Source organism: Pongo abelii, chromosome 8 (assembly GCF_028885655.2).
Source record: "Pongo abelii isolate AG06213 chromosome 8, NHGRI_mPonAbe1-v2.0_pri, whole genome shotgun sequence".
NCBI lineage: Eukaryota > Metazoa > Chordata > Mammalia > Primates > Hominidae > Pongo > Pongo abelii.
In genome coordinates, this window is record NC_071993.2 from 95486302 (window position 1) to 95499494 (window position 13193).

Sequence of the window (13193 nt, forward strand, 5' to 3'; positions counted from 1 at the left end):
TTCAGTCTGGGAGGCGGAGGTTGCAGTGAGCTGAGATCGCACCACTGCACTCCAGCCTGGGCCACAGAGCAAAACTACATTAAAAAAAAAAAAAAAAGGAAAAAGAAAAGAGAAATGACAGATTGACAGAAATAGACTAGCAAACTGAGTGGGAATGAATACTCAGCACTGTTGATGGAAGTGCATAGCCTATTTCCGGAATAATCCGGAAATATATAGTAAAATTGATCAACCATATGACCTATGACCAAAAAATTCTCATTCGTAGATGTATGGCATGCACACTATTCCATCGTCAGGCATATAAATGCTGACATATTTAATGGTGCAGAATTTAAGGAAATGAAATTATTGGTCATTGGGGAATAGGACAGTTTAAAGGTGGAGGTTTTACAGTAAGAAGTAAGAAACAACATATGCTTAATGCAACATGTTGGATTCTCACAAGCCGGGCCTGCTTTATAGATGTGTGAAATATGCAACTCTAGAGGATTAGAAGGCATGGTTAGAAGGCCCTCACACTTAGACACTTTGCTGTCACCATCGTTAAATTATTATTCATAAGAAGTCCCATATTTAAAATTTGGCACTGGGCCCCATAAATTATGGAGACAATCCAGTTCACAGGCATAATGTACAGTAAGAAAAGTAGGAAACAATGAGATTTATAATAAAATAATATATGAAAGTCTCATATATGTTATATACTTTACAGTGATATGGTCACTCTTTAGGATAAACTGGAGATTGAATGAAAATGGGGATCAGGGACAAAGGTCAAAATAAATTAAATAAAATTTATAAAAGAATAAACAAAGCAGTAAAGGGCCCTTACATGGATGAATAACCCATTCAGGGTAAAAGTGCACCAAACTACAATGATTTGGATGGATTTCCTGTGGGTAGGAATGCATTGCAGAAAATGTTTGGCAAAATAGTTTAAGATCAACTATGTAATAACTGAAAATTCCATCGTTTCTTTTCTTTTTTTTTCCCCAAGAATATCTGTGTTTTCTAGCATAGAAATGTCTGTATTTGCTAGCATAGACTAGATTCCAGCAGTTTGTATATTGCCAAAACATGAACTATCTTTCCAGTTGTTATGCTTTACTTCAGAGACTCAAATTGACATGCCAGTAGAATGTACTACATTGTAAGTGGAATTATACATTAAAAATATAGGAATATAAAACGTTTCTAATAAATCAAGTAAATCTGTAAATAATTTTAATTAAGTGGTTGAAACTATTATAGTAATGGAAGCAAAGCCAATTCCAACTACAATTTCCAATCAAACTGACTCTAATGGAACCTAATTAGTAACTGACACAATCCAAAGAAACTTGAAGGTATTTAAACTAACCTCATGCCACTAAGTCCTACCTGACTAAAATGCACGTTCTGATACAAGTGTGTTTGCAATTCTTTCCTATGCTCTGCGTGTACATAGACATGTCTGAACCAATGATGAAAATTCAGGAACTAATTCAGGAATACTCTTCCTCTTCAGATGACTTTGAAAGCATGGAAAATATTTTGAGATCATTTTAGAAATTTGGTTGTTTTAATTTACCCAAACTGGACTTGTAATTACCCTTGTAATTTTCCATAATATAAATGCCCGCTACTGAAAATAGAACTCTATGCAGTTCTGGAATTCCAGATTATCTGATTTCAAACTTTCATGGAGTGCAGACACAAGACTGCTTACATGTCAAGAAAGAGATTGGTTGGAGAGCAGAAAAAAAAAAAAAAAAGCCAGTTTTGTTTTTGTTTATTTGCCTTTAGCTAGCTAGAGATCTTGAAAGAATTGGATATACTATTTCCTGCCAATTCTAATGCCCAATTTACATACCAAGGTAAAAGAAATTTAGAAAAGCCAAAGCAATAATTGGGAATGTGGTAGCATTAGAAGTGTTGCAGCTGGATGAGGCAGGAGGATGTGGCATTTTACAGAGATGCTCATATGACTGGGGTCATTTCATCCACGCTTTGTGGAAATTATTTTCTAAGTAGAGAGTCTATTATTTTCTCAGTAGAGAGTCTCAGATTCTGCTGAGAATCTTCCAATTCATCTGACCCTTGAGGCATGGAACATGAGGATTGGCTTGGCAGGAGTGAGAATTTTAGTTTCAATCACACTCTTTCATCACTGGCTAAGAACTCACCTAACAAGTTTACCTTAGCATCTGTCATATGTGAAACCATGATTAATCTGCTTCCAGTTGAGAAATTTCTAGTTGCGCCATCTTCTGAGCTGTTTAGAACAGAGCATGTTCCACTGACAGTTGCCTCTGGAAGGATCTGGAATGCACCTGAAGCTCCCAGGACTTGAAGACAGACCTCCAAAGACTTGGATCAGGTAATGACTTTTCACCTATTTGCAGAGCCTGGATCATAGTGTATTAGTGAGACATGGGAAACCTTCAGAGGGACAGAACTTTACATATTGATGATGAATATTGTATTTTAATTCTATCAGGTTAAGCAAGATACAGCAAGAGTATAATGTGACAACTTCAGATGGAGAGTCTTCTAGGCGTGTTAAGACAAGTTTTCCCTTTCAGAAAGCTGCAGCATCTAGAAAGCAGACATCACTATATTTGAACCTCAGTGAGAGGAGGTATCACAAGTCTAAACCTGGAAAAATCTAGCAATAGATATTTGTTATGAACCTCTCTTTTAAGTGTTGTATCTAGGGGTTTGGGAAACAATGTTTGGATAATGTTTTCAAAACCATTTACCATTTTTTAGAAAGCTCTTTATGTTCTCATTCCAATGGCCTTGAGTATGAATATTCTTTTTTATGATCAGGGTCATCTGCAGGGGAAGATGAAGCAAAGTGACTGTCAAGAGTGACACAATTGCTTATGAAATCAATCATTTGTGGAGGACACCCATTCTTTTTCTGCTGCTTTGTAATAAACGGTTTCATTGGGAGAGGAGTGAAAATGTGGTTCACATTAATGTAGATGATATTTAAGAGTAACATGCTCCTGTCACCCTTTTAATTGCAGACCTGATTGGAAGCTAGAAACATGAAGATGAGTCAATTGGATGGACTAATATCCCCTCTAGACATACAGAGAATAAATAATTATTCTTTAATTCTATGTGTCAAAGCCAAACTGTTATTTTTTGTTTGTTTTTACAAAACAGTTATCCTTTGTTTTCTTTTTCTAGAAATAAGAAAGCAGTTTTTACCAGGCTTTCTTCATGTCTGAAAACAGAAACCAACTCAAATATATAGCACCTTGGCATACTTAGCACTTCAGGCTGTAAATATGAGAGTATGGAACTGAATTTTGGAATAACAATATGAAGTTAAAGTGCCATTTTACTCTAAAATGACTTGTTTTCATATTCCTTCACTGGCCTATCCTGTCTCTCCTTTACTTTGTAAGGACATTGAGGGAAAAATTATTTCCTTCACTGCTCTTCCTTTGTGGTTTATTTTATTTAATTTTTGCCTTTAATTTGAAGCAACAACCTTTCAGAGCCTATTTTGCCAGGCAGGACAAGTGCTTTGTCCTTCATATTATAGAAGACATGTGAAATATAATGCTCTTTAAATGTTTGTTATTCATTTTTTTCTGCCTTGGCATTTTATTTCCCATTCATCCCAAGACTCTTGTTCTTTTCTGTTTGCGTCTAGGCTTAGAGCACAGAGCTACTGGCCTCTTAGCCTATTTGAAAATTCCATCAAAGTTGCCTAGTCTTTCTTCCTGATTCAAATGTGCTAGGTGTTTAATTCTCAAATCTACAATTTTTAGGACTGGATATCATATTGTGTAAAGATTTCATTTCATTCACTTGTTAATAGTCTCCTCAGTCTTCCTGATTCATTGTCTTTCACCCTGTGGGTGGGGGAAAAACAGGGAAGCAATTTAAATCTAGTTTCTGACTAACCTGACCACTAATAGTTGTGAGTCACTGTGTTTTGGTAAGAGGTTAAAAGTATTAGAGCTTTATGAAGGATGCTGAGGTAGGAGCAAGACAGATCCTAAATCTCTGTAAACACCCAGTGGGTTTTTAGATTTAAAATGTCAAATAAAAAGGAAAAATGTGGCAGATGCCAAAACATTCTAATTGATAAACAACAGTCTTCTGGCAAACCCAGTCATTTGTATGGCTGCCAAGAATCTTTTAATAAACAAAAACTATGGGATACTGCTGAAACGATTATTACAAGATGGAAGTACTAAAACTTCTGAACTTTGCCCCTAAGAAAACATCTAGGACATTTACTCAGAGGTCATTGAGTTTAAATTTATACGTAATTATTTCTAAATGTCATAACCTTTGCTACTATTATAAGGATAATTCAAGCTAATAAATTCATCAAGAAAAATACATAACCAATAAGTAAATTAGTGGAAGAGGGAAAATGTTTATTCCTAGTGACCAAATATAACCATTATCATTTTGGAGTAATTCTTCTAGTCTTTTGAAGACCATACTTTTTTGTTTATTTGTTTTAGAAGTTTAAAAACAATAAAAATTTAAAAATATGTAACAGTTGCTTAAATATTATTTTTGCATCTATAGCCCCAAAGTTTGCAAAACTCTGTGACTGCAAATTTTTAGGTTGGCATATAAAATTTGTGTCATATTTTTAAATCATTGCTAAGGATGCACTTTATGGCACATTGTAAATATTAATAGTTTAAAATTAAATTGTTACACAATTTTCAAAATGAATCCAATAGAATAATGATTTGATGCCTAATATCATCCATTTAAAAATTCCCTTATTTAATGAATTTAAAGTTTTACATGTTTTATTTTTCTCCTTCTATTCATATTCTCATTCCAGTCATTTCTACAGATGTTTTACATATTCCTACAAATATATTTTAATATAACATATTTGTGTTATTATTTCTTTTATTGATCAGTAGATTATTCTCTGCAACTAAAAGGTCCATATACATTAAAACTTAAATTGTTTTCATTTCTTTTGACCATAAGGTTGCATTTTTTAAAAAGTTTTTAATGATGTGTGATTTTAATTTTTATTTGTATATAATTGTCCAAAGGATCATAACACATTAAAAGTTTAATGAAAAATGATTAAGCATTAGGAGTAAAACTTTATTGGTGATGCTTTTCTTAATGATGTAGATAGATCTTTTCCTTTTAATTTCTGCATCCATTGATGATTATTATTTATTGACAGAATGAAACAAAATTCATCATCAATTCTTTTTCATTTTTTGAATAGATGTGAGTGCTGAGAAACCATGTTTACATAATGCCACAATTTTTTGAGCTCTTTATGAAGCTCTGTGTCACAAATCACATAGTGATGCATCATCAAAAATTATTTTATTTTTTTTTTATTATACTTTAAGTTCTGGGATACATGTGCAGAACGTGTAGGTTTGTTACATAGGTATACATGTGCCACAGTGGTTTGCTGCACCTATCAACCCGTCATCCACATTAGGTATTTCTCCTAATGCTATCCCTCTCCCTGTCCCCCACCCCCCGACAGGCCCCAGTGTGTGATGTTCCCCTCCCTGTGTTCTCATTGTTCAACTCTCACCTATGAGTGAGAACATGCAGTGTTTGGATTTTTGTTCCTGTTAGTCGGCTGAGAATGATGGCTTCCAGCCAAGACAAAAAAATTATTTTTTATGATCTATCTACTAACCACTCAAGTGCATCCTCTTTCTATTTTTTTTTAAAGCAAAGAATTGGAAACTGACTTGCAGAGGTTAAATGCCCTTGGAAAGGGATTGCTATTTTATTAAGGTCAGTTCCTTTCCCAGTACCAATGTCAATATTGTCAATTATTCTCTTGTTAGGGAGTCTCAGCCATTTATACAGCCTAGAACAATTCACATCGTAAGATTCAGGAAAGGAGAGGGTTGGGCTTTTCCTTTGCAAAGTTAGAAAAGGAGACCCTGCTTCAAACCAGAAATTCTCAGGCCAAATTAGTATTACAAAAGAGTGTAGATGAGAGTCAAAGGTCTAGAATTTCATTCTTTTAAAACTACGTATGTGCCTATGTATTTCTTGAAAATTATTGTATGCTCTATAGACTATTGGTATATACAATTCTTTTGCCCAAAAATTTTTTCCTCTATTTAACATAATGTTATGAGTATGCTTTCATGTTTTTATATAGTCTTTAAAATAATTTAATGGATTTATCTACAAGATTAAATTAATATATTATAGTTTATTTTAAAATCCTCTTGTAATTGAAAACATTTTTAATTTTTATTACAAATAACAAGAATTAAAGCAATCTTGTATAAAAAGATCCCTCTCCAAGTTGAGAATTTATCTTTTTAGCATGTATTTATTGAGTGGAACTACTGGGATATAAAATGTGGATGTTCTTTAAAATTCCTAGTAATTACAGCAATATGTCACATAAATTTTACTAGTTTACACCAGCACTAGTAAATGTTGAAAACACCTGCTTTGCAACAGTTTCCAGTTTCCTTTTAATTGTGGTATAATTACATTCAGTAAAATGCACAGATCTTAATTGTACAGTTTGATGAATCTTAGCAATTACCCCAGTCAAAATTTGCCCTAGAACCAAGCAAACACTATTGTGATTTTTATTCCTATGAATTAGTTTTATCTGTTCTTGACCTTTACAGAAATTCAACTATAGAGTATGCACTCCTTTGCGCTTTTTTCACTCGGCATAACGTTTGTGATATTTATCCAGGCTGTTGAATGTGTCGATGAGTAGCAAGCATTCGATTGCATAAATATAACATGATTATGTGTCCATTCTACTACTAATGGACATTTGTATTATTTCCAATAATTTGCTATTTGTGAATAAATCTTCAGCGAACAATCTTGCAAACCAATATTTTCTTTTATTTTAAGCAACTACCTAAAGGCGGAATTGCTATCTCACAGGATTTTCAGAAACTGTTAGAGTTTCTGAGAGTCACTGTGATATTATCAACTATAAATATATATCCCATCAGCAATATATGGAAAGGTCCAGTAGCTCCTCATCTTCCCCAACATTTGGTGAAGTTGCTGTTAGCTAGTCTAGTGAGTATGCAGTAGTATCTCACTAGGGTTTAATTTTGCATTTCTTTCTGATGACTAACAATGTTGAACATCTTTTCTTGTGTTTATTGGCCGTCCATCTATTCTCTTTTGTTTACTGTCTGTCCAAGTATTTTGTCCATTTTTTAAATTTAATTCTTTTGTTGTTATTTATTTCTGGAGTTCTTGAAATTTCCTAGAGTCCTTTATCAAATATCTATTGCAAATATTTTCCTTTTGTCTGTGAATTGCCTTTTTCTTTTATTATTGCATATATTTTAATGTGAATAATGTGATGTTTTGCTATACATATATGTAGTGAAACGGTTACTATAGTCAAACAAATTAACATATCAATCATCTTACCTAGTTACCGTTTGTGTGTGTGGCAAGAGCGCTTAAAATCTACTCTTTTAGCCAAAATTCCAAGTACAGTACAATAAACTATAGCCCTCAAGTTGTACATTAGCTGTTTTCTTTTCTTCTCTTTTCCGTTGCTTTTTGAGACAGTCTCACTCTATCACTCAGGCTGGAGTGCAGTGGCACAATCTCGGCTCACTGCAACCTTCACCTCCTGGGTTCAAGTGATTATCATATCTCAGCCTCCTATGAGTAGCTGGGATTACAAGTGTGCACCAACGTGCCTGCTTAATTTTTGAATTTTTAGTAGAGATGGGGTTTAACCATGTTGGCCAGGTGGGTCTCGAGCTCCTGGCCTCAAGTGATCCACCCACCTCGGCTTCCCAAAGTACTGGGATTACAAGAGTGAGCCACCGTGTCCGGCCTATTTTTTTAATGATGTTTTTGAAGATCAGAAGTTTTTTATTTTAATAATTTTTTAATCTTTTTTTGTTTATGGTTAGTTGTCTACCCCAAATTTGTAAAGATATTATTCTTTGTTATCTTCTAACAACTTTGTACTTAAGTTTTTAGTTTTAGATTTGCAATCTGAGGTATATTTTTGTATCTGGTTTGGGAAATGTATCAAGGTTATTTTTTTCAAAATTGATTTCCAATTGTTCCTACAGGAATAATTGTTGAAAATACTTTCTCATTGAACTACATTGAAACCCATGTCAAAAGTTATTAAACAACATATAATTTAATCTATTGAGTCTCTTGATATATAAACAAAGTATATATCTCTATGTATTTGGATTTGTTTTGTAATTTTCAGTGTAAAGATTTTACAGATCTTCTGCTCAATTTATCTCTCATTATTTTGATCTTTGTTAGCATAACAAGTGTAGTGCAACGATGACTCTGAACTCTCTCAGTTGAAATCATATTTTACCACTTTTTAATAGATAAGAATTTTACAATGTTTTAGTAATTTTTTTTAGCTAAAAAGAACTAAAACTAGCTATGACAGCAACAATAAAAATGACTGGCTTCATTTACCTACTTATTATTCATGCACTTATTCAGCAAATCCATATTGTGGACCTACCATAATATGGACCTAACATTCACATGTTAATGGCCTAAATTCTCATAAATGCTGAATAGATAAGGTGTCTATTGTAAATATAGTACTGCTCCCTCCCATATTCTTTGTGAAAGTCATATCCGTGTTCCAGATAATGTTTTTTTTTTTTTTTCTTAATTCCAGGCTCCATACTCTGAATCATCTGAGCCACTTCTCATTAACACATACCATCAGCTTAGCCTAATTATAGCTTTTGCAGGGATTTATCTGTGCTGATGTATCTGTACTGTTTCCATTTACTTTTCTGCTTATTTTCTTCAGAGAGAACAATCCTATTTAAAATGAAAATGCTAGTGTGATTCTTACTGCTACCAAGGGAAGAAGAGAGAGAAAAAGAAAGCTTTGAAATAGTGCATTGCAATAGTCCGTAATTTCTTTCTCTTGAATAAAGAGTTTTATTTTGTTTTTAACCAGAGGGCCAGGTATAAGGAAACTGAAAGAAAAGATGACCAACTTCTTTTGAACAAGATTTTCAGCCTGTAACTCTATATTAGCTTTAGGTTACTGGCCATGAAATGTATGCATCCTGGTAGTCATTTAAAGAAATGAAATACATGGGATACTCCATCATCACACAGGAGACACAGTATAGAGAGGTGGTTACATCTGTAGACTCTTGGATCAAACCAATCAGATACAAATCTCGCCATAGCAATTTCTAGCTATGTGAATTTAGCTAACTTACTTACCCTCTCTTTGCATGAGTTCCACTTTCTGTACAACAAACCAACAAAAAGAGGATAATAGAGATAATAATAGTAGCACCTACCAATAGAGTTGTTTGTAAATTAAAGTAATTCATACAAATCACTTTTTAAAGTCACTGGCATATAGTTATTTCTAATTGTTATTATATGTGATAGATACCAAAAATTATAGCTGTTATTGCCCTAACTGTATTTTGATTTTTTATTATAAGTATTACCATAATAGTGTTATTTCTGGTGACTAGAAAAAAAGAGGGATAAACTTTCAAAGCAAGAAAATAGAGTTCTGAAAGAAGCATAGTTTTATGAACTATCTACTTTACCAGCATAAGAAAAAACAATTGCTTTTTAAATATTAGTTTTGTATCTTAATACTTTTCTCTGTATTCATCTATTAGATATAGTGGGTTTTGTGCAGACTAGTTATGATTTTCTATATGCATCACCACACCATGTAAAAATAAATTTAGGCTGGGCGCCATGGCTCATACCTGTAATCCCAGCACTTTGGGAGGCCAAGGTGGGCGGACTACCTGAGGTCAGGAGTTTGAAACCAGCCTGGCCAACATGGTGAAACCCCATCTCTACTAAAAATACACAAATTAGCCGGGTAAAGTGGTGGGCACCTGTAATCCCAGCTACTTGGGGGGCAGAGGCAGGAGAATCACTTGAACCCAGGAGAGGCTCACTGCAGAGGTTGCAGTGAGCCGAGATCATGCCATTGCACTCCAGCCTGGGTGTCAGAGCAAGACTCTGTCTCAAAAAAATAAAAATAAAAATAAAAATAAAATAAAATAAAATAAAAACTATAAAATAAAATAAATATATTTAGTGTCGTTTCTACTTTCCCATCTTTTTTGTTGTTGTTGTTTTCTCTTATGATTTATTTTATTTAATAGCACCTCCAGTATCATGGTAAATGGAGGTGATAAGAAAGACATGCTTTCTCTGTTTCATTCTTAAGGTGAAAGTATTCAATATGTTAGCATTAATTATAATTGTACCTGGAGGATATTTTATAGAATTCCTTCATCTGATTGAGACATTTCCTTTTCATTTCTATTTTCCTAAAAATTTTTTATTATAAATTGGTGTTGAGTTTTGTCAAATGTACTTCCCAATTTTAAAACTGATAATTTTTAACTATTTGCTACTTTGATTAATTTCCATATTATTCTAATAAACTTGGCTCCAATTTATCCATCAGAACACTAAGAATGTTTGTCAGGAAGGGTTGTATGCTAACAACTTCAGGGACACATGAACAACTTCAGTGTTACAGCTCTGTAAAATCGTTGATGAGTGTAATAATTTCTGCCTCATATTAGATAGGATGCTCACCAATGAAACTATGTGGGTCTGGAATTGTTGTCCATGCACATGGAAATATTTTATAAAACAAATTCAACTTTTAAAGTAGATATAGAAATGTTCTTTTTCTTCTGGAAATGGTTTTTTAAGTTGTGTTTTTCAAGGAATTTGTCTAGTTAATATAATTTATCAAATTTATTTGCAGTTTTCAGAATATTCTCTTATTTTATTGTTTGTGTTGTTAATGATATGTACTATTTTATTTCTGATATTGGCACATATTGTAGCTCTATTTTTTCCTTGATTAGTTTTGTTAGAGTTACGTGATTTTTATTAATTTTTTCCAATGATCAACTTTTGGCTTTATTAATTTTCTCTAATATTTTTATTTATTTTATTATTTCCTCTTTATTATTCCTCTCCTCCTACTACTTTGATATTCATTTGATTCTCTTTTTCTAACTTTTTATGGTAGAAACTCAGATAATTGATTATAAACTTTTTTCTAACATTGGCAGTTAAATCACTAAATTTATTTCTAAGCAGTACTTTGGCTGTATCTCAAATTTTGATATGTCATGTTTTATTATCATTTACTTGCAAATATCTTCTAATTTCCCTTTTTATTGCTTCAGTTTCTATGGGTTCTTTAGGCATGTGCTGCAAATGTCAATTATAACAAATTTGTTAATAGTGCTGTTCAGGTTTTCTATATTTCTATATTATTTCTGTCTAATTTTTCTGCCAATTATTGAAAGACATATGTTGAAACATACAGCTATGAAACTGAATAATTCCCTATATCTCTATCAGTTTGATCTTCTCATATTCTGAAGTTCTATTATTAGATGCCTACATATTTAGGGTTGTTTTATCTTCCTGATGAATTGACTTTTGTCTTCCAGATGAATTAACATTATGAAATATCTCGCTTTGACTCTGATAATGTTCATTGTCTTGAAGCCTACTTTGTCTGTTATAAATTTGACAGCTTTCTAATTCTTACTGCTTGTATGGTATACTTATTTATTTCTTTTACTTTCAACTTATTTTCCTTTATATTTAAAGTGTGCTTTTGTTGAAAGTACATAGTTGGGCCCTGCTTTTATATATATATATATATATATATATATATATATATATATAGTCTGACAATATTTGCCTTTTTTTAGAGTATTTTCTGTATTAGCAATTAATGTAATTTTTGGTACAGTTTTGTTTAAATCTGCCATTCTGACCTTTCGCTATTTTTTTTCCACTTGTCCTCTTTCTTCCTTTTCTTTTTCTCTTTTCTTTCTTTCTCTTTCTCTTTCTTTCTTTTCTTTCCTTTCTTTCTCTCTCTCTCTCTTTTTCTCCTTCCTTCCTTCCTGCCTTCCTTCCTTCCTTGCCTGCTTTCTGCCTTATTCTAGGATAATAAAATATTAGCATTCTGTCATGATTCCTCTATTGAGTTTTTAAAATATGCCTATCTCAAGATTGCAAATTTGTACCCTTTTGTCTGATGCCTGAAAACAATTGGCTTGTATATTTGATCTAGTGAGAGAACTAGTCTTGTATGAGTTACACCATCATATTTGGAAGTGGAAGTTTTTCATTATGGATTCTCAAATGGATATTTAATATGATAAAATGATTTTGTAAAAATTAATCTTTTGGCAACATACATAATGATTCGACTCATAAAAACTCAAAAATGAAAAACCAGGCAGGAGACCAGTGTAATGATATAAGGTATTAGGAATTAGATACTAGACTAGATAGGTAATAGTAATAATTGAAAACTTTTTTAAAAGAATGACAAAGAGATAATTGAGCAAAGTTTTGAAAAGGAGTTTGAAAAAATTTGAAAGAACATCACTATTTAGTAAGAGATTGGCAATAGAGTTTGAGGAAATCAGAGAATTTAGGAAAACTTCTTTTTTTTTTTTTTTTTTTTTGAGACAGAGTCTCACTCTGTCGCTCAGGTGGGAGTGCAGTGGCCTGATCTCGGCTCACTGCAACCTCTGCCTCCCGGGTTCAAGTGATTCTCCTGCCTCAGCCTCCCGAGTAGCTGGAACTACAGGCGTGTGCCACCACAACTGGCTAATTTTTGTATTTTCAGTAGAGACAGGTTTCACCATGTTAGCCAGGCTGGTCTGGAACTCCTGGCCTCAGGTGATCCACGCGCCTCGGCCTCCCAAAGTGCTGGGATTATAGGCATGAGCAACTGAGCCTGGCCAGAATATAGGAAAATTTCAGTTTCCAGCTTTCAAGATTGGGAGGATACAGATTCTGGAATTGAAATAAAAGAGGAATTGAAAAAGAAAAAGAGAATAATTCTATTTGGGGGCATATTGGATTAAAGATTGCAAAAAGAAATCAAAGTGGAAGTATCCTGAAGGCTTGAGGGAATATGGAATTAGAGGTTCACATGTGGGATGTATGGATTTGGATTTTTTTTTCTCACCTAGGGAATATATGAAAGTATGTGATTAGTGAGAGATACTTGAGAGAATGAGTATGGGGAGAAAGAAAGAGTGAGCAGTGGACAGATGATAAGATGCTGTTGGATCAAGGAGAATGGGGAAAGAGACCAGTGCATGTAGCTAGCAAAGGGTGGAGATGGGAGTCAGAACACCAGAGGTAAAGAAGAGGATGGGTGACTAGGAGACAGCAGG

At 33.3% G+C, this 13193-nt stretch overlaps 1 protein-coding gene across 2 annotated transcripts in view; it reads left to right on the forward strand.

The window, feature by feature from the left end:
- The first annotated feature begins 1901 nt into the window (after positions 1-1901).
- The window catches only part of LIPK (lipase family member K), a 48004-nt gene continuing 36712 nt past the window's right edge, over positions 1902-13193 (forward strand). The window contains exons 1-3 of one of the 2 annotated variants that reach the window (XR_008510904.2): positions 1902-2362; positions 2483-2623; positions 2815-2927. Coding sequence is in view for 1 of the 2 variants with exons in the window: in XM_054523520.2 (XP_054379495.1) it covers positions 2524-2539 (16 nt within the window). In the remaining variant the exon portion in view is untranslated. Of the gene's footprint in view, positions 2363-2482; positions 2624-2814; positions 2928-13193 lie in introns of those variants that run through there. The other variant, XM_054523520.2, reaches the window with a different exon arrangement.